We start from the raw sequence: 22245 nt of genomic DNA on the forward strand, positions 1-22245 counted from the left end.
GGGCTAAAGCTTTATTTTGATACTTCTTGCTCACATCTTTATCACTTTCACACCGGACAATCACTTTCTTGCCATCCTCTTCCATGAAAGCTGTACAATTCTATTGTAAAATATTGGCTAATACTTACCTTGCTATACTTGGTTCAGTTCTGTTGAGCAGCAACTGCTTTCTGAGAAGCAAGCAACATAATTATGAACAGTAAATAAATATATCTGTATTTTATATTATATGTGTTTGGATTGAGTACTGCTGCTAACAGTGTTAGACCATTAATTGAACAGCAGAGACTACTAGGGAAGAACAGTGATGTTAGAGAACTGTTTTTCAGTCTGATTTTAGATTCCAAGGAGAATGCAGCAGGTAACTTAGGGTAGAACTGTTGCGAACATGGTACAGCTCAGACAACGGGGAGGATACACACAGAGATTAACTTTTTGCTGTTGACTTTGGAGTCATATAACTCCCTCAACAGCTTGGATGAGGATGGCAGAACCTTACTGATAAAGCAGACCTCCCACAGCAAGAATGAGAACGAATATTTGAGGCACTGATGACAGCTGAGAAAACTCTTAGTTGCCCCTACTCTTTCAGCTACCCTAACCATCAGTGGTGAAACAGAGTATTTGTCTTCATGCTGCCGTTTCAAATTTTAAAGTGAACTGTGAGTAGGGAACATTGATCACTGATGACAGAAAAGGCTAATGAATCATTCAAGTACTTTGCATTACTGACCCATAGAATCTAAGACCCAAACTCAAATCTGTTCTGATAAAAATGCAAATATCCCTTAAGTATCTCTCGAGTATTAAAAAACAATCCAAGTACTGACTTTCAATATGCATCAAGAGCAACATTTCATTGGAAAAAAAGAGATCACTCAGTTTAAAAGAGAGAAAGTGAAACAAACAGGCAAAAGAACCTACTGTAAAATTACAAACATGACTTACCTTGTAAATTTTGCAATGGCAAAGTCATGATGCCTCCTGCTGCAGCTGCTGCTACCAGCCCTTGGATGTTGGTGAGATTTGCTGTAGGTAGAGTTAGGACGAGTCCTTGTTGGCCCCCCAGCTGCCCAGCCATGTTGAAAGGAATAAGGATCGGCTGATTCAGGGCTGGAGTGCCTCCTGGCATCACCCCTGCTACTGCTGAGGCTAACTGTTGGGCTGTCAGTAACGGCTGTAACAAAACACAAACAGCAAACCTATTTTACTGTGCATAGCTTGGTGTTACACACTTACAACTCTTCTGGCTTGGAAAACTTTCATGTTCCATTACAGACAGCACAGCACAGCACAGCACAGCACTGCTTCCAATATCTTAAAGCACGTATTTTCACCAACACAAAAAGTTTTGACAAACTTGACAGGCTGAAGATGTAAGCCTTACAATCATGTAGCCTGGTAGCAATCCAGTACCATCTAGACTGGAAAATTCATTACACATGCACCAAAGATAATTTATGAACACAAGAAGGCCTAACTCAAGTCAGCACAGAAGTAACCTAAATACTAACATTTCCCAAATTTCCCCAGTTGTATACTGATCAGTAAAAGCAGAACACACTACAGTAACAATTACCAGAAACTCTGTGGACCAAGACTGTACTGGAAAGTGGAAGAACATTGAGTAACTTCCTAGAGTACAGCTGAACTTGGATAAAATCGTGAAGTGATATGGGAAATCTTTTAAAATGTTTACAGTGTCATACTATTATGCCTGCATTTTGCTCTAAAGAAAATAAATACCTGTCTTAAAGGATAATTAAATGCCTTTACTGACACAGAAGCTGTGTGTGACAGGCAGAACTGCCAAAGCCAATAAGGTTGCATTAAAATTGCACAAACTTTTTAATGTTAAATTATTACATGTATTTAAAAAATAACTTATATAAGAAATTCAAATAATTAAACCTCCTAAATATGCAAAACTGCTTAGGTTTTATGTTAGAAAACCATACAAAAAGCTAATCTTTCCAAACAAGTAACTTTTAAAGCATACGTGATACATACACGGCCCCTTTTTGTAACACTAAATGCAGCCAAACAATCATGTTCTCTATATTACACAGATCCAAGATGACCAACTGCAGTTATTTACTTTGCACATATATCACATTGCACATCTCGATTAGTTGAAAGGAAAGATACTGACCTGAGGCCCAACAGGAAATGCAGGATGGGACTGACCAGGTTGGTGCTGGTCTGCTGGGCTCGTGTCAGGCAGCACTGTGTTTCCTCTGGCCTCTGAAATCCAAGGAGCAGATTGACTTTAATATCAAGCCTGGGGACTGCCACATTACCTTCTACTTTGATGCCACATTACATCAAGCTGAAAATGATATGTTAAAGTGCTTTATCAATAACTCAAGCACTCAAATCACTTATCAGCTGCATAAATTATGCTGAAATTCATTCAGACCAGCCAACTCATTCAAGGAGCTACAAAAATCTGACAGCAGTGAAACTGAAGATATCATCAACCCAGCTAATGTGGGTTGCATTATACATCAATTTACATACAGCACATGAGCACTCCGCGTGTGTGGGAACTGCATTTTTTACGCTTAGGTGAGCATCAGCCATTCTAATTTCTGAAAGCAGAAATTATCTGAAAAACAATCAGGTCACATCTACTTTGTAGCTTAATAAAGTATTTTCTTTTGTCAGTTAGTGAGGCAGCGAAGGTTGTACTGTGTGCAATAAAAAGGCACTACAAAAACTGAGAACAGGTATGCTTCCAAAGGACAGCTTCTTTTCTAAATTGCATGTGGTGGGAGATGAACAAAATTCTGTGAAACCAAAGATTTCCAGCATTTATTGAGATGTTGAGATCCAACAATTGAACTATATGCTGGGTACTAATGACTTGCTAAGCCCAGAACGCAGTCCAGCCCTACTGGATTTTGCTGAAGTCTGTAATACAGATTTGGAAAGGAAAAAGAGAAAGAGTCCTATCAGTTGCAAGAAAGTACCAAAATGTTTTCAAAACTACGTCCCAATCCTCCATTTCCTCTGGCTGAAGGAGTTGCATTGATTCAGAAAGTTTTTCGGTGATCAGGCCCACATTTACCTTGGAAGCTGAAGGAATGACAGCAGGTATCAAAAGTAGCTGCAAGACTACTGTGGTTTCTTAAAAAGAAAACTCTAGTAATGGTGTCAGTTTCCCGGTTGGTACGATAGTTCCTGTTCTGTTAGTTTTTTCTGATAAGTGGTTGAAATTCTAAGTAAACCTTAACAAGATGTTCTTTTCCAGTGTTTGTCCTATGAATAGCAAGTGCAAGATAGTTCAGAACCAGTTTATTGGCACACCCTGGCACAGTAAGGAAAAAGGATATGATTCTGTCATACTTATAAATTTTAAAGAGGGTATTATCAGCTCATTTAAAACAAATTCTTCTATATATTCTCCAAGGGGACAGACTTATAAATAATGGAAATGTGAAGAAAAAAAAACACCCTTCAGCATATTAAGGTACAAATAAAATTGACTGCTACATATTATTCAATTGACTTCTATCTCTACAGCAAGGTGTCAATCATAACAGTATTTTAGAATAGGACTAAACAATAAATTTGCAGAGGTTTTATGCAGAAATCTGAAAATCTGATTAATTTGTAATATTTTCATGTGGTCTCAAAAAGTCAGAAACGGACGTTGCTTTGGGAATACTTACAGTCTATCGAAGTATCTGATTTGAAACTAATAAAAATATACAGACTTGCTGACATTTTATAAAGTGAATTCTATAAAAATATGTTTGGCATTTTAATGACCACTGTCATTTAATAACAAGAACAAGCTGACCTACTATAATTGGTGAGGACTCCAACAGTTGCCTAATAACATGCAAAAAGAGACACGGTCACTAAATTTTTTATGTGCAATTTACTCATCCAAGTTACTTGAAAAGAAAGAAATGTAACTAGATATGGGAGATTCAGCGAAAACTGTTTCTTTTAAATGCATTACAATCCCAGTGCTGCTGCTATGCCTAAGACCAAAGAGAGGTTTTCTTCAGTATGGGTTCCTCCTATACAAAATAAAGTGTTATGTTACTAAATACAATTTTACCTTTGGTAATTTCCACATATTGTTGTGGGGTTTTTTTAATCTTCTCATCACAGCTGTATGTATAAAGCGATATTAGATCAAAGGCTCAATACCAATGAATATATCACTCCCCATTAAGATCAAATCTTATAAGTCAATTTTGTTTATGTAATTTTAAGGGCTGAGAATTTTGTCTTTGTGTATGATTTAATTAATATTAAAACAAGCTCCTGATAATCTGTCCTGTCATTAAATTATCCTATGAATGCTCTGAGAGAACATAACTAGAGTGAAATATTCAGTAGAAGTACGTTTTATTGCATTCACTACAGCTTGAGCTCTCAGAAAATAAGTAAGAAGTTCTGAAGAACAATGCCTGTGCTTTAGCATTTTTTTTTCCATGGTGCGGCTATCCTGAGAACCACTTTTTTCTCTTATCTGTACCCTAAGGATTTTGCGGTGTTTCATCTCACAAGCTGCGTGTAGTACAACTGGGTTATACTGGTTTATATAGGACCATAAAGCCAAAATTAATTACACTCCTTTCCTTTTGCATTGCACTAATTGGAATCACTGAGGGTTACATTCCTTTCATATGGTCACTCATCGCAGATGATGTATCTTTTTATTTCAGTGCTTGAACACTCTGCCGCTTCTAGCTCACTTTCCTTATGATGCAGGCATTTCAGCAAAACAGCATACACTTTCATGTGCATGAATGTGGTCTTACATGGCACCCTATATCAAATTATGCATGCCGTATTCTCAGAGCGAAATTCTCACATTTCCTCTCATGCCCCTTCTAATCTACCCACCCTAAAAGCTGCTCAAGAGTCAAGATTTTTTTCAAAAGGCACAGGAAAATCTTCCTGCTGGGCTGGCAGTAAACACAGTGAAGCGAGGATTTCAGGGTTAAGTTCTGTTGCATCACACACGGTGACCGCATTTGTTCCTGGCTGTACACTATCTTTGCTGAGACGCACAGGTCAAAGCTCCCAGGAAAGCAAAGCAGAGCAAAAAACACTGGTGGAAGGCTACTTTACCTCTTCTGTCTCATAATGTTGACCGGGTGGATTCCTCTGGTTTCAAAGGATCTGAGGAGCTGGGAGAAGTCTGTGTCACAGCTACTATTTCTGATTCACAGACGCATTGCTACTAATTTGGAAAAATACCTTCATTAAGACCATTACCCTAAACTGGCAGTGCACACCCCCCCACCCTGTTTTTCCCCCTCTGTTTTACTGCCTTTATTTGGGAGTTCATTAGTTCCAGATGCTGGCATGACCTCTGCAGGTAAATTATTCCCCTGTCCAAATTCCAGTCTTCACTAATAATAAATGGTCTGTCAAAATTTGGCTTGGATTTTTCCACTTGTCCAGATCCAGGCCATTACCTCCTGTTAGGCTATCCTCCAACGCTGCTCAGATTTCTATCCGTGAGGGGTATGGCGGCAAGGAACCAGGATTCATAGCAATCCCTATGGAGCTGGGGAGCTACCAGTAGCACCTTCTCCGTTCTCAGCTATGACTGGAGAGATTTTATTCTCATAATACCTCTGATTACTGGTGCACAAGGGGTAGGGGGAAGGTAGTAATGGGGCACCTACTCTGGAAAGAGAAATAATTCTTCTTAACACCATTTGCCTAGGCAGGGAGCTAAGACTTCACTTCTAACTGAGCACTGCCATCGCAGCCTAAGCAGACGAGTTCGCTCAGTGGTACCGTATGAACAGACCCAAGTGCTACTGCCATGGTACAGGCAGGACCGCAGACAAGGCTTTAATATTTAATAAGCAGTATTCATCATATGTGATTCATGATAAATTAATTATAAATTATATAATACATACACTCACCTCTCATCCTGCCAAGGGGCTGGAAGGGCATGACACAATAAAAAATTGAAGTGCACTGTAAACATTGTAAAATAACCCTCTTAAAATAAAATATTATTTAAAATAAAGCTAAGTAAAACAAAGGCAACCTTTTTCTCCCCTTACCAAAAAATATAAAAAAATGAAATCCCCCAAACTAAGAAAAAAATCTTGTTGAACAGTATCTGTTTCAAAAATGAGAAAACCACAAGAGAAACATCAGAAGGAAAAAGAAATTCCACATCCCCAAGGTCTCTGAGTCTCACACAAAATTACAACTGTAAATGCACTAGTTATAAACAGGCTTTCTACAGTTTGCTTCCTTTTTGTTTCTTACACATCTTCAGCAACACAACAGGTAATTCAGTTCTAAATGTCTTTATCTCCGAGCACCCCATGAAGGGGGGAATGCTCTAATCCCTGCTTTACGGATGAGCATCTAATGGACAGAGCGACTCGGATCCAGAGTCTCAAATCAGCACCGTTTAGGCACCAACACCTCCCCAGCTGTATTTGCACTCTTCAGTAAAGAACGGGTCAAAATGCAAAACTGCTTTGTGACTCCTTGGCTACTCCAGGGCTATCAGTAGCTCTGACAAGGTGAACCTGTACATGCGCCCAGCACCCTGCACTTGGATGCACTGCCCGTCCCAGCAGCCCTGGTCTCACATGATGCCTGATGCTTGCAGGGAAGCTGCAGCTGACTGGCAAATGCCACTATACTGAAGAGCATTACGGGATATATGATCGAGTGCCTTAAACACATACATCCCGCTCTGTCCTGGACCTCCTAGTTCATCTGCAGAGATGAGCTTGTGCCTGCTCGAAGGCACGGTGCGCAGCAGCGTCTCCTCTCAAAATGCACCAAAGCTCACTCAAAGCCAGGGTTCAAACCACAGCGTAAGTCAACTCTCAGCAGATGATCTGGAAATAAGTAACTTCCTCATTGTCTTCAGGAAGGAATTCAGTATTTCTCACATATATCAGAACCAGGGAGATGCTGGGCCACCTCTCTAGGACTCAATGCTTTGAAAAACATACAAGATCAAATTTAATAATACTAGATTTTCACTAAGCAAAAGAATATATAAATCCTTCTGAGATACGCATTTAAGCAAATATTTTAAATGAATCAACATTAATAAAAGAACACAGCATTTCAAGCAATACTTCATATTAAAATCCTTAGATACAGTTCCACAATGTGATAATAAATTACTTGCATTTATCTCTCAGTAACTGTAACAATAAGAAATCAAGAGTATTTTTTTACTACTCATTGAGTCAAGTCACATTAAAGATACAGCTTTAAGAATGAAATCATTAAAGTGAAAATACTGCCTGTGAGAAGTCTTACATTTTCAAAACTAATAAACTCACAGTCTGAGCATGTAACATAGCTGCATTTAGATCATGAGACATATTATTAGGAGAAAAAAAGATAACTTTTTTAAAGGCATTAAATAGATCAACTGATAATATTCAAATTATCAGGTATGGTGTGCGAAAGTCCATCATTTCTGACTAAAGTAACACAGCTCTTCATTAAATGAGCCCTTAATTGTCAGCAATTATACCAGGAGCAATCTTGCTGAACAAATTTTAATAGCTGAAAGAAAAAGATGCAGCTGATAATGAAAAAATGTAACATTCCCTCCAAACAATCCTCATTCTTCCACAAAGAACCATATTGTGGCTTTTAATTTCGCTGTTTTCATTTCCCTGCTGCCTCAGAGGTTGAAGATGTAGGTAGGAAGCCTTTCCAAATCACCTCACCTTAAAACCTTAGTAATCAGATTGCTACACAGAATTTCACAAACACATCAAAGTTTTACAATACTTGCAGAAGAAAAAAAATCAAGATCTTATGCTGAATCGGTTTTACATCGGTATTATCTTAAGGTTATTAGAGATGTTCCTATTACCTGAGCTAAGAAAATCAAGCTCAGAAATTAAATTACAGTAATGAATCACCCACTGAAAGGTATGATTTTAAGCTTGGACTTCTCATATTTAGTTTAAGTAGTCAGATGGTTGTCTTCTTGCAGTACATGACCAAGTTGTGGCATACAATTCACTCATCTGGATTGTATAAAACTTCTCTAAGTATCAGGTTATCCCACAGATCCTTAAGCAATTCACGTTTTCCTGCTGACCTCTGGTTCAGATTCTAAGCTTTTATTGTTAGGCCGTGATTTCAGCCTCACAAAGAAAATCAAACAAGTAGAAATCTGGGTGAGGACAGAATTACCACAGCACCTGCTAACTCTGAAACCTAACGACGTTGCGATGTCAATACTATTGTACTGTTCAATCATTTTAGTACAACATACAAGTACTGTGCTGATGTCCCACAGTGTCAGGTTGTCTCAGCTTACATAGCTCACACTCTTAACGTTCCCCTACCCTATGTACAAAAACCTTTCGGTTTACCTTTGAACAAGTTTGTGGTGTGATAAGGAAATGCCATAATGATCTACCACATTATCATATATGTCAATGCAATATCCTGTACAGAAAAGCTAAAAGTCTTGCATGGAAAATGGATTGCATTAGACAGCAGAACGAATACAGCAGATTGCTTTACTAACTATATCATTCAGCACTTCAGTAAGTAGAACACACAGTTTTATACTTACCTGAAACTGCCACATAGTTGCAACTGCAAAATTACCAAAATCACTGCAAAGCTCAAAATCATTCTGTCGGCAGAGCACAAAAATCTCACCTCTTCCTGGTCCCTGGGGGTATTTTCTCCTAAGGATCTTCTCCCACAAGACACATAAAGTAGCTGAAATCACTGTCCTCATTACCCATATGCACAGAGCTCGGCTTGTATTTACGCATCTGCATCTTTCTGTATCAGGACTGATAACATTAAAACTCTATGACTATTTATAATGAAAATCATGCTATTAAAGTGATTCATATCACAAAGAACTTCTCCTGGGCAACCACCAGCTATATTTACCACCAAACAAAAACCCTACCATACCAAGGGACAAAAATCACAGATTACGCAAAAAACCAGCCTTCCCAGCTGCCTTAAATTTTCTTGTTTCTGATCTTCATTTTTGCTTCTCTTTCATTGTCTTAATCCTCTTCTTTCTCTTTTCCTCAAGTGAATTTTTTTCTTGTTGGTGCCTATATGAATATTCCTCCACTTTAGATAATTTATGTGAGAAAAAAAGCATTGCTACTGCTGAAAAGGTGAAGGAATATAATTGCAGAAGTACGTTCTTTATTCAAAATAGAGTCATTCTACTTTTCTTCACCCCCTAAGTACAGTGCATAAAAATCCCTTGCTAATGGTGCATACATTTTTTATGAATTGGACCCTTCATATTGAGAGTTCTAGTTTCTTTTATACTGTATGCATTAGCACAAATATAATCACATTAAGGTCACAAAGACCCTATCAGTTTTCCCTGAATTCATACATTTCATACTCACTGTTTGCTGTTAGTGCTGGTGAATGCAATGATGATAAAGGTTACTTACCAGAAGATGGACAGTTGAATGCATTATTATTTCATGTTGGGCAGCTGATCCCTAGCTAAGAAGGGCAGGAGGCTTCTCTAAATTAAACTTTCCTTTCTTTCCATCCCTGAAAGCTTACTAAATGCCAAAGAGTGAGCACGTTAAAGAACATCTATTTTGGAACAACTGCTACAGTTTGCCGTCTTTATAGCTAACTAAGATTTCTTTATGATTTTTACAGCGTCGATCTATGTGTGCATTTTTATTCCTAACAGGGCAGAGGGCAAGCTTTTCACCAAAAGCCCAACTTCCTGACACTCACCCACCTCATCTGACTGATGTACCCTCCCCAAAATAAGGTAGACTATTATAATCTCTTACAATGACATATTTTGCCCTTTACCCGGGGAACCTTGCGCAATTTATGGATCATAGGCTTGGCTGCTGGCGCTACAGGCTGCGGAAAGCCAGGCAATACATGTGGCCAGCCTCTGGTGCATCGTAATTCAGGCTTCTGGGTGGAAGAAAAGGGTAGCATGTCTTGACATTTGCTTTTTACAAGTTACATTGATAGTCTTACTTACAAAGGATAGGGCACAGGTAGGTGTCTGATGACAGAAATTTAACTCTCAGCTGACACCTTCCAGGGACTGGAAAGAAATAACTGTAATGCAAGGAAGGGATGAACCTAGTGTCCTACCAGTCCTATGAAAGCCTGTTTAGAAATTCAAATCACCTGGTTCAGTGAGTAAGGAATATCCAGTTATGGGAGGAAGCATCAAATTAAACCCAGTAAAAGCACCTGGCACTTAGATCTTCAGCAAAATGCACGCCACAATATAATGAAACTCCTACTGGAGCATCCTGACCAGCAAGTATGGTCGAGAGACAGTGGTTTATCACTCGTGCTACTGAGTTCACTGTCTGATTTCATCCCTGTGGTGTCTTCAACAATTTCACACTCACTGCTGTGGTCTTTACACAGCCCTGTGGGGCAGCTCCATCAAGTGTCTCATTACAGGTTGTTCAGCTGTTCAGACTTTATTGAGACTCTTGAAAGAGCCGTCCCACAGAGCAGCATACTGTAGGAGTCCAGTCGAGATCCAGGAGGAAACCTTAACAGTGGCAGCAACTCTGTATGCAGGAGATCATGCTCCTAGATCAGACTAAATCACAAGACTGGTAAGTCTACATTATAAACCTATTTAGCTGCACATGTACCTTCAGAAATTCCTAGCTAGAAAAATTCAGCAGCACTCCCCCATCAAACGCAGCCTGTGCCGTTTGATATCTGCAGCAAGTTCTCATGATGTGTCTCAGCAGGGTGAGCCATTATTTCAAATGAAAGTGTTGGCTGGCAGCTGCAGAAACTCATGGTATGCATACCTCCAGATCTTGTAAACCCTGAACTGAATTAACTTCTGCCTCTTTATTATTGTCTGAAATCAATTGTAGTGACTATTTACAAGGAGCTTTTGCCAGGAGTTCCCAAACACTTTATATTTATCTGTTTTTATTCAGTCTGCTGGCCAGGTCTTGCAAGCTATATCAAGCCTGACCATTGCTAAACCAAGTTTAAAACACACAACAAGGCTTTTAGTTCCTACGCATACACACACTTCCATTCACTCTCTCCTCTGTAGACAAAATGCTCAAAATATGAGACCCAAAAAGACCTAAAGAACCAGCAGTCAGCACTAGGACTCTCTCTGCCTCCCGAATTTGAGCAGCTATTTACCTGACAATGATAGCGAAACACTCTGCAGAAATCACTAAGGTGGTCTTCCACACACTAAAAATACCCTAAAACAGATCTGCAGGGAAATAACCAAGTAGTTTACAAACATTTGGCTATCATTCCTCTAGTATGTTGATCTTGCCTTTATGTGAATCAAACTCTCACCAGATTTCACAGGTGTTGAATTAGTTCTCTAGGAAAGGTTTAAGAATACAGCACAGGTTAAAAAAGCTTTACAGATAACAGGCATATAAGCCAGGACAGTCCTGTTGCATGAAAGATCTCTTGGTTAGTAATGACTTGTCGTGGCAAGACCTCTTAATAACAACAAGCTGTGCAGGAAGGAAAAAAGCAAAAATAAGCCACACAGCTTTGCCAAAATACCAAGTAGCAGGCAACTTGCTTCGGAGAGTGAGAGAGGGCACTATGAAACATCCTAACAGGATTAAATTATATGGAATATACAAACTGTTTCTAATCCATGAGAATGCTTGTGTTCGTATATATATGTATGTGTCTCTCTATATAGATACATATTTTTAAACAAATTAGTTTCCTATATCCCTTTCATTTTTACATTATTGTTCTGTTTATTTTTTCAGCATTACAGTAATTGAAAAATATCTACTGGTAAAAGATGCTATTAATTTAAGTGCATTCATAGTGTGTTATGTCACTAATAGACTTAGGTAACATTATTCTTTTATCCTTTTTACAAAGCATTATTTTATTGTCCTCTCATTTCTAAGATTTTACATCCACTTAAAGTCAAGTAGAGTGAGGGCATTGCAGAATTCTATTATATTATTGTCCTGTCATTATTCTAACTCCATTACACAACAACACAAAACCAGCATCAGCTTCCATTTGTCATATTATTTATTTTGAGGATTATGTCAGATCTCAGACTGTGTACGTGCCTACTAAACATAATTTGGAGTTGGGCAAAAAGTAAACACTGTTTCCTTTTAAAAATGCTTTTAAAGAAAACATTTTTTAACTTTTCTGTAAGAGCTCTTTCATCTGATTTTGACCCATGCAACCCTTTAGAAGAATCTACCTATATTTATAAAAAATAAGACAATGTCTAGAGGCACATACAGACAAACAGATTTGATCTTGGCCGTACTCCCAGCTGAGCTGACAGAAGCCAGTCCTGGTGTGGAAGCCACACAGCTGTGCTCATCTGGTGCTCTATACACACACAGTGTGTGTCACCAACACAGCTGTGTTACTTCTAGGCAGAAGCCGTCTTGTGTCAGGCTACGCTGGAGCACAGAGGACCTGGAAAAAAGAGGACCCCGGGCCCACCTTTCCTACAAGTCAGATCCTTTAGCAGCCAGCAGATGGTTCAGCACACCTGATGGGCTTTTTGGAAGTGGACTGCTGTTGCCTTCTTAATATCTTCTTTTATGATCCCAGCTTTTGAGGACATACAAAAGATAGCCAGGGTTGGTTTGAAATAACCAACACTTCCACCATCTGTTCCTTATGGCTGCCATAAAGGAAAGAAAGATCAGGTGCTAATCTGGCAAAACCAAGATTTAGGCTCAATGTTCAATCATCAAAGAATCCCTGCGAGACTTTACCAGCTCTTTTCATCTGACACACAAAGGGCATTGTTGGGCCTTCAGAGCTTAAAAAAGTCTTGAACCAAAGGAACATGTCAATTAGAGCGGTTGCATGGGTGGGTATTGCCAGCATGCTGCTTCCTTTAGTCACAGACTTCTTACCCCCTGACACTACCCTATCTTTAGGGCAAACACATATGTTGGATGTGGTGCAATGTCTGAAGCAACCGGGCTCTAGAGCTGCCTTTCCTCCATGTTGAAAGAATGTGCACTCAGGTCCCTGGAATAACTTCTTGTTATCTTTGGGACAAAGCCACTGCACTAGCATCCTCACATCAGCACAAAAAGCTCCTACTCTCACTACCTTGCCTCTCCTTAACTCTCCCCACATACTAGCTACTGAAGGACTGCTGGAGGAAACAATATTTGTTGACTACAGACTATATAGTCCCAAATGAGGTTCTGGTCACAGTCAGTTATTCTATTAACCAGCACTCAGATTGCTCCCTTTGTTATTCTGTACGGCCTGTTGATTATATAGATGATAATGCACTAGGTAGATTTCACTCAGCAAAAGACGCCTGGGTTCAAAACTCAATCCAGATTGAAAACAAACTAAAAACCAAACCAAAACAACAACAAACCCAGCTTATATCCATACTTATCATCTTCTCAATTAAAACAGTATTTAAAGAGCTTCCAGGGAAAGTCCAGACCTTTACCATAAAATGCACAGTTGACATTCATAAAACAGTTGTATACTCAAAACAGGATGCAATAGGTTTTATTTCAGTCATTGTAAAGTACACCACTTGTATATGTACTTCACACATGCATCATTACAATAGCATTGTTTTTACTTGATGTTATTCTAATGACTTTCCTCCAAAGAGCATTTGTGGACACCACAAATTCCTAAATGGTAACAATGGATAAACATCAGCTTGAGAAATGCAGGTCTATATTATTTATGAAGCTGCAATTCTCCTGTAGATAACCCAGTTGTTAAAATGATATGTATCTATGTAATTGAGTCTTCTGTATACAAATAAATAAGGCTTTATTGCAATGTCAGAAGTTAACAGACCAGTCAATAAAATCAATAACTCACTTTTTCTTGCTTATATATCTAACTTTTCGCCACCTTTCCTATGTCCTCTGTTTGTTCTGGTTACATATTAACACTCCGAAGGATATATAGCTCTTGTGATATCGTTTAGTAAATGGTGGTCTGAAGAAAACTCTGAAGAACCACCACCTCAGCAATTTAATACTCTGCCTATTTATTGTGTACTTTAACATATACCTGTCTGGTATAAATCAGGGAGAAAGAAACCGCCTTGATCTATACATCAGAACACTAGAGATTTTTAATGTGAATGACTACATGAAGGTCTAAGTAAATTAGGTTCATATTGATACATTTAGCTAAAAGTGCTCCAGACCTGGACTGCATTATCGTATAACCACTGTCAAAACAGCACCACCAGATTGTAACGCTGTGCTGCTTATGCCTCTGTGGTTAAGGTTGTGTCAGCATTTCCATTATGCTCCCCATTTTTCAAATATTTATAACTTGGCTGTAAAATTTGCTTTGGCCTGAAACTTGGTGAACCAGAAGCCAGATTCTACAAATCTTTACTCAGGAAAGTTGACCATTTTATTTCAGTGGAAGTGTTTCCATTAGCTGGGTCCTGCCAAATTACAATCCAAGGTCAAAGCGTATGAGCCTGGTTGTTTTGTTTTCTTACTGAAAAGAGGATTGGGTCCCTTTAAAAATATTCTTTAAGGTAAAAAAAAAACTAATATATGGAAGCACTGGGAAATAAGGCTTGATTTTGTGATGTGATTAGGTCCCTAACTTGATAATCTCTTGTTTTCAGTACTTCGAAGAAGAAGAAAAATTAGCAGCAAAGCTGCTGCAATGTAAAAACTAGCCGTGGGGCATACACACTAAATTTTGTTCCACTAATTACATTTTCTTGTGGGTTTTCACCTGGGATCTAGCACACCTCCTAAACAGCATAAAATTGGGAGGGCTCCAAATGAGCCATTCTCGTCTATCAGGATTACAAGCATGCTCACAAAAGCTATCTTATTATGTATGCTCTATACAGGCTCTTCATTCAAAAATATTTTAACAGATGTCATGCTGGATAAATATAATGGCTCATCTGAGGCTTAGAAACACTTTGCTCACAGTAGAAACAAATTTGGGCAGCATTTTTCAAATTGAGTTAAGCCCTTAATACACACCCACAGGCTTACTTAGACTTATAGATACAATATCTTTTTCTTTCGTCCTTCTTAGCTAGCTGAACACATGATCTGTTATCGATGAAAATTTTCCTGTTCTGATGCTGCTCTCTTGGTTCACGGCTGAAATATGTCCTAAAACTGCACTTGGCTTTTGGATAAGATTACTGTGGAGCACTGGTTTGGGAACAAATCCAAGCCCCTTCCGCACAGCTCCAGCAGCCTTCAAGTTAACTGCAGAGAAACACAGGAGGGGCATGTTGTACAACAGCAGCCTCCGAATCCTTTCTTTTCAAAAACTGACCACAGACAGCCTAAACAGCGGAGGGTAGCAACACATTCCTAGACTTTGTTAACCTAAGCCAAAAAAAAAACCCAACAGGAAAAGCTTTTAAAATAGATACAGAGTATAAATCCAGCTGATAATCAGCACAAGACTATGCAGTTTGGGATTCATGTTGGAGTTTCAGTTGAAGGAGACTTTCCCTTCTACTTTCACTGTCTGATGCAGAAGAGCATGTTGCAGTAACCTGTATTTAGCTCAATACTACAAAGGTCTCAGGAAACAACTTGACTCTTGTGAGCAGACTCATTGAAATAACATGAGCATGAGGCACTGGTGATGCTTCTTTATGTTCCTGGAGTAAGAGTGAGCGTACTACTCTCAGGTCTTAGAGAGGTTGCAAGGCTTTGCAAGGCTTTATAAGAATTTAAATATTTTCTTCTAGTTTACCCAATTCTGTCCGGCATTGAAGAACCAGGTCTCTGGCAGCTGTGCAGATGCAAGTACACAATTAATATAGAGTGATATCTATTGTGAAGAGCATGAAAATTCTTTTAACTTTCTTCTCCATAAGTTTCATTTTATGTCATGTAGTAACACTGAGACAAACTGTGGCACTAAGCTACAGGCTTGCTGGTTTATGATAAAGTAGGTTTCTTTAAAGTACCTCTGAATTTTGCAGAGTTTGAGATCTTGAACACTGGGTTATATGATAGTGCATCCACCTGACATACAAACTTGCAGGATGACATGGTGGTTCTGTTGTGTCATGTGCTGGGGCCGGATGTTAGCACAGTGGGTTGCAAGGAGGGACACCATGCTTACTCAGTGAAGCCTGCCATGTGGCGATGGTCTCAAAAGTACAGTCCTTACCTGCAGCACTTCTGCGCTGGGACCCCTCAGCAACAGTGCTGGCAGCCCAACTGCTCCAAAATACCAGTGGGCTGGGTGGGAAAGGGCCCTGCAGCACACAAAGTGCCAGGCAAGGGGCTGAGCAGCACTAGTATCAGTTCTCCTAAGCCATGAGCAGCAGACTTGGGGGCTGACGGGGAGCAACACTGTGGATGGGCTTCATCTAGCAGCTGTTTTTAGTAGAGGTTGATCTTTCTGCCACAGCCTTTCTAGGGATATCTTCGCAAAATATTAGGCCAGCATCATCAAGTACAGCAGAGCCACTGCTAAGACTCTGTCAGTTGTTTGAGCATCCTATTCACTGTACACCTGTGGAGCAGGGCTGACCCCTCGGAGAGCAAAGGCACAGCAGCATCGGCTCCTGTATACCTACAGCACCTGGCAGCATACTGAGCATTCCTTTTGTGCTTGAGCTCCGAGCATTGAAAGAACATCATATCAGAACTTCAGGCTTACCCAGTACAGGACACAGCTCAGGGGATAGAAAAAACTGGTTTAGTCACTGCAAAGAATAGTGACAACATTTAACTCTCATATCTAGGTAAAATAGGTGCTGTCTTACCCTTCATTCATTTCCTTTTGAAGTACACGGTTCTAAAGGGGGAAGCAAGAATATGCACCCTTTATTTATTTACAATATAAAGTGGTCACAAGACTATAAAAATAAGGGTCTGGCGTGCAAATCTATAATTCTGAACCCTTTTTCTCGCACTTTGATGATCGTCACAGAAAAATTCACACCATTCCTTCTTATACAGAAAGATCGTTGAGGTCAATGTTTTTTAATCGCCTAAACTCAAAGATATCCTGTAATCCTTAGAAAAATCCTGCAGATATTGGGGGACAAAAGCACTCCTACAGTGATCCCTACATTTTTCTCCAGGGCTCTTCACTGGGGCTGCACTCTCCTAGCATACGTACAATTAAAGCCTGACACCTGACCTGCCTCTTCTAAGAAAGAATCGGTCACAGACTACAGTTGCCTTCCTTGGCTCCCCTTTCCCACACAGCTTCCCTTTCTTCTGTGCTGTTTTCCTCCTCTTTTATGAGGATTCTTGGGCAAAACCCCTGAAACAGTGACTTCAAGAATATTAAAAATATGTGGGGTTAATTGCTTATGTTTTTAAAGGCAGGGGGGCTCATGAAAAAAAAATATCTCAAATGCAGTTGCCTTATATAGGCAACTTTTAAGCCCACTGTTTTCTGAGAATAACTTCGCACTTGGAATAAAAAAATAGTTTGCATTAAAGCGGGAACAGTGGAGAAAGTCAGAGTAGATGGCTGGCAGATCCTGCCATTAACACAAGGGCTTAATCATATCAGGGCATGCTTGAGGCTGCAGGCCCCACACACTTCACCCTCTGATGCTGGAACGGAAAGTAGAATTTCCCCTTTAGGAGCAGCTCATCTTCCGAGGATACTTTCCTCCTCCACAAAGACAAATATTTTCAAACACTGTATCATATTCACACTCTTCTCTTGTACTTACCAAAGACATAAATATCTTAATATTTCAAAACTATAATATAATGCAATAAGATTCAGCATAATAACATCCATCAGAAAGGACAACTTAAAAGAAGAGCATTGCATTTTCTGTATGAAACGATATATAATGACCATTGCCTAGAAATGGATCAATCTGGCTCCAGTGGAGCAGCTGCATAAGCATTCAAAACAGCAATAACTACAAGTTCTGGTAAGGTACTTTTCTTCCCAATGTCATCTCATTTTATCCCCCCTGAGCAAGGCTGAAAGTCACACTGAAAAAAAAATAAAAATCCAAAGACAGCTTTCTCTCCCTGCCCCCGTTCCTGAAATTCTTGATTTTATTAATAATTCTCAACTGGCTAGCAATTTTCAGTTGTAACATGTTGTACCGAGTCCAATTACAACCACCACAAATCCTATATTTTATGGGTTTACAGCACTGTTGGGGTAAAAGCATACTCTGGGACAAAATGACACACAGAGAATTTGTACCTTAAAATAAAAGGGGTTTGTTTTAACATGTTTTTGCTATGTAAATTTTATAAAGTTGATAGGAATAATGCAGGTAATTAGTAGTGTCACCACCAGCATTCCCCTCTTAATGCACTTTTAAATAATTTCAATGGAACAGAAGAGCGAAGACTGAGTTTTTGTATTTGGAGGCCAGATCTCACCGAGTTGCACTCCACAAAGAACTAGAGTTTTCCATGTCACTTCTACCCTACGCTTTGACAGACAGCTTGATTCCAAACCAATATTGGAATTTAAATATCCTCAGCTTCTCTAATATGCACCAGATTGTGGTTATTCTCGAGATATGCTTGAAAATTCCGAAAGGTCATAACAGGAGTGCCACACACCAAGACAAACACCAGAAGCACGTTCAGTCAGTTCTCAGTCCTCATGTACCACCATTTTTTGGTTTCTGAACCCCCAAACCTTTTCTGAAGCAGATGTGGAGTCATTCATACAAGCTCAGCATAAGTACAATAGCTTGTTTTTGATGGGTCCACAAGCGCACAAACCAGAGGCTAAAACTCCTTTCCTACCTCCTCTAGGAAATTCACAGGTTTGGGTCCATTCATGTTCCTGAACTCATTTGATAGCTTTTAGTGATGTTGCAACACAAAACTACAGGGCATTCCTACTTTAATGCCAGTGAATATCAAGGAATTATCACTTTCTTGTAACAAATGACAAGAAATACCAATGATGTGGTAATGGCAATTGACAGCACCATTAGCATGAAATTTTTTCTGCTCAATTAACCTTGGGGGCCAATTTCCTGCAGCTACCAGAGCCAGGAGTAGTGAATTCACATCCCAAACCAAGCAGTCAAACTTCCACAGTCAGGAGTTTTGAAATGGACTCACTTTTCTGAAAGACCTGTACAGTCTTCTCTCCACGTGCTACCGCAGAGAATGCATTGGAAGTGACAGCCCTCGTCTTTCCAACCAACAAGGACAGTTTTAAACAGCACAACTCCACAGTATCAAACTCCTATCCTCTACAGATTAGACATCAGTGAACACTGAACAGGAGCATGCAACCAAAGCAACCCTTTTGGCAAGGATCTTCCATAGTTCGTGCTCTCACCTGGCAGGACTGCAGCAATGCTTGCAGGGGGATGTTGGAGTTTCTTAGATCCCATCATCACCATATCAAGTACATTTTCAATAGTGGAAAACGCTCAGGCCTCACTACTGTCCCCTAGGCTCAAATGCTTTCACAACTACTTTGCATCCAATTTCCCCCAAATCCATTTCTTTGGTATTCCCTACCATTTATACAGACTCATGACTATTTCAGCCAGTCCCACCCTGTGTCACCCGGTAACACTCTACTTTCGCCCAAAAGCTCATCACTCTGTCAAGCTGTTAGAGCCCATTCACACAAAAGACCCAAGACAGCCTGTGTGGGAACACACTGCCTTGCTACCTTCTGAGACATTGTTCTGAATTATTTTCTTCCCAATAAACCATTAATAAAAGTGATAAAACACCAACCTTTATTAGAACTAGGATGATTAGCCAAATATTAACTTTTATCCCTGTCAGTCATTTCAGCAGCAATGATGGTGCTCCACGAAGACTTTCCAGTCATTACTTACTGTGGTTTAAATTCTTCCAACGACTTCATACAGCTGCTTCATGTGTAGAAAGTACATAATTATCACCACACTATGCTAACCAGCACTACAGAATAGGAAAAAATACCCGCAACTATTTTTCCTCTCATAAAAGTACTCAGCAAATACTCGTTTTTCCTGAAAAAGCCAAATCCGGGGGTGGTAGACTTCTTCCCAAATTTACATCGAGTTGACCAAATTCTGCTCTCTGACATTCACAGAGGTCAGCTGAATAAAGGAGAGTTCCAAGGGCTTACTCAAAAAGATGAAGCTTGTAAAGGTCTGACTGTCCTCCAGCCCTGCTGGGAGTTCATAGATCTGGTCCTGACATGTGTTAGAATAGGCAGACAGGCATCAACATCTTTTACTGTTCAATTTTAAGCCTACACATTTCTGTTTAATTTCAGTGTAACTAGTCACATGCCGCAACGTACGGGCATGGGGATTAAGTGACAACTTAACAAAACCCCTTCTGCATACGTATTTTTATGCTTAAATAATATTATGTCCTCTGCAAAGAGCGTGAAGGTGCAATGGCACATATTTCTGCACCCAGTCCATGTGTTTATGCATCTGTTACAACATGATGTGCTGGCATCCCTTCTCACGCAACTGTGTGGTGCCTCAGCTGGGGGAAACAATACTGGCTGGATTGGAGAAAACACATGAAAAATATTCTTTTCAGCAGGATGGCTCTTTGATGTGGTTCACCACATGGGTCCAGTGCAGAGGGCAGAGCAGGGTCAAGGTGGAGTGAGGAAGCTTAAATAGCAGTACTTGCTAAAGGTGTTAATAGCTACTTATGCAGAAAGGATTCATTTTTGTGCATCTACTGATGTGAATGGTTCAAACACACCCAGGGACTACACTGACAGCATATCGGGCCAGTCATTTTTATGATCCTTACCACAAAACTCAGTCCTGTGAGATTCTGCTCTGGCAGACAGAACTGGAAATGCCTCCAAGCAGCACACCAGCCTGAAGACCTTGCTTTCAAATTTTCAGACAGGCACATTGTAATACAGTTGAAACACCCTTGTAGAGTATCTACTTTGGATTGTCGTATGTTCACTCCGGATGGTAGGAAAGCTTGACAAAGTAAACTTTATTCAAAAAATCCTCTTCTCATGCAACATCACTTGCCCCAAATAGCACAACAGAGCAGTGCAGAGGGGTTGTCTGCCTTCTCACAAAGAGAACAGCATGTGTTTCACCAACAGCAAGCAAAGCTGGGATGTCCAGATGCACAAAGGCATAGATTACTCAGGCTGGCAGCTTGAAACATTGAGCCTGGAAATGAACCTGGCAGCAGGCCAGGAGACAAGATCCAGAGTAGCTCTTTGTATTCTAATACACGTCTGAATCAATGCTCAAACCAATAGACACCTAACAGGTCTGCAGTCTTCCCTGACACTCTGTTTGTTGTCGTGTTACTCAACTCCATGTTGGCCAACACATACACTGCTCTCAGGGTGGGCTCCCAGGGAGCTTGTCCTGGTTCTGAGTGCTCAACAGGTTTTGGAATTTTCAAGCTCTCCTCTGATGATTTAGAAAAACTGAAAAATACAGGAGGATCTAGATTGTTTAACATGTTTGTTTGGTCAAATTGCAGGTTTGATCCCTAATTAGATACATCTGCTCTGCAAAGGGAACTTGTGCTCTGTAAGAGATTCGCTGATCGGCAGTGAACTTACTTTTGCAAGGTGTGACACAAGCCTAAACTAATTTCAATACAAAAGACATCCATTGACTTCCATAGGCTTGACTTAGCACGTCAACATCAAGCCGCCTTCTAATAAAGACCAGGAGGAGCACACACAAACAGTCCTGTTACCCAAGGTCCCAGCAGTGCTGAACCACCTGCTTTGTGGCCTGCAGGAGGGAACTGTGTTCCACCCACTTCTGACTTAAACATTTCTTTAGACATGTTCTCATCATCCCTGGAATCTAGTGATTCCCTCTTGTCATAAATTTATCATGTATTTAAAAGGGCCTTGGTTTTCAGATCTGTAGCAGACACTAGCAGACAACTCAAATGAGATGACAAAACCACCAGTGTTTAAAATCAGCTTAACATAAAGAAGGTAACGTACTTTCCCATCACTGTTAGCCACAGTGAGAATTACTCAGCAAAGCAACCCATGCAACTGGCATTACCAAATTCTTTACAGATCCCTTTGCCAACCTGTTGTATGTACACCATCATCATGTGCCATTCGGTTTGGAAATGTTATTTCTGTTCCATGTCTGAGCCAGCGGAAATCGGCTCCCATGTTCTCTGAAGGTGACAATCCTTGGCTGTCTTTTTCCTTTCTACATCTTCTTCCCCAAGTCTCCCTGAACTAACTCCCTGTCTTGCTAACAGGAGGATGAATTTATTGTTTGTGAAGTTTTCAGGGACACTTAATCATGCGAATCTAGTTAATCACTGAAAACCTGTTTCTTGAATGCCAAAAGTCCTC

The 22245-nt window shown here is 39.9% G+C and overlaps 1 protein-coding gene across 3 annotated transcripts in view; it reads right to left on the bottom strand.

Moving 5' to 3' along the window:
- Nucleotides 1–22245, bottom strand: part of POU6F2 (POU class 6 homeobox 2) — a 319374-nt gene that overhangs the window by 182317 nt on the left and 114812 nt on the right. For all 3 annotated transcript variants that reach the window (XM_080382151.1, XM_080382150.1, XM_080382149.1), the window contains 2 exons: nucleotides 2153–2244; nucleotides 949–1177 (listed from right to left, as the gene is read on the bottom strand). In XM_080382151.1, coding sequence (XP_080238277.1) covers nucleotides 949–1177; nucleotides 2153–2244 — 321 coding nt within the window. The remainder of the gene's footprint in view (nucleotides 1–948; nucleotides 1178–2152; nucleotides 2245–22245) is intronic.

This window comes from Falco punctatus, assembly GCF_963210335.1.
Source record: "Falco punctatus genome assembly, chromosome: 4".
Taxonomy (NCBI): Eukaryota; Metazoa; Chordata; class Aves; order Falconiformes; family Falconidae; genus Falco; species Falco punctatus.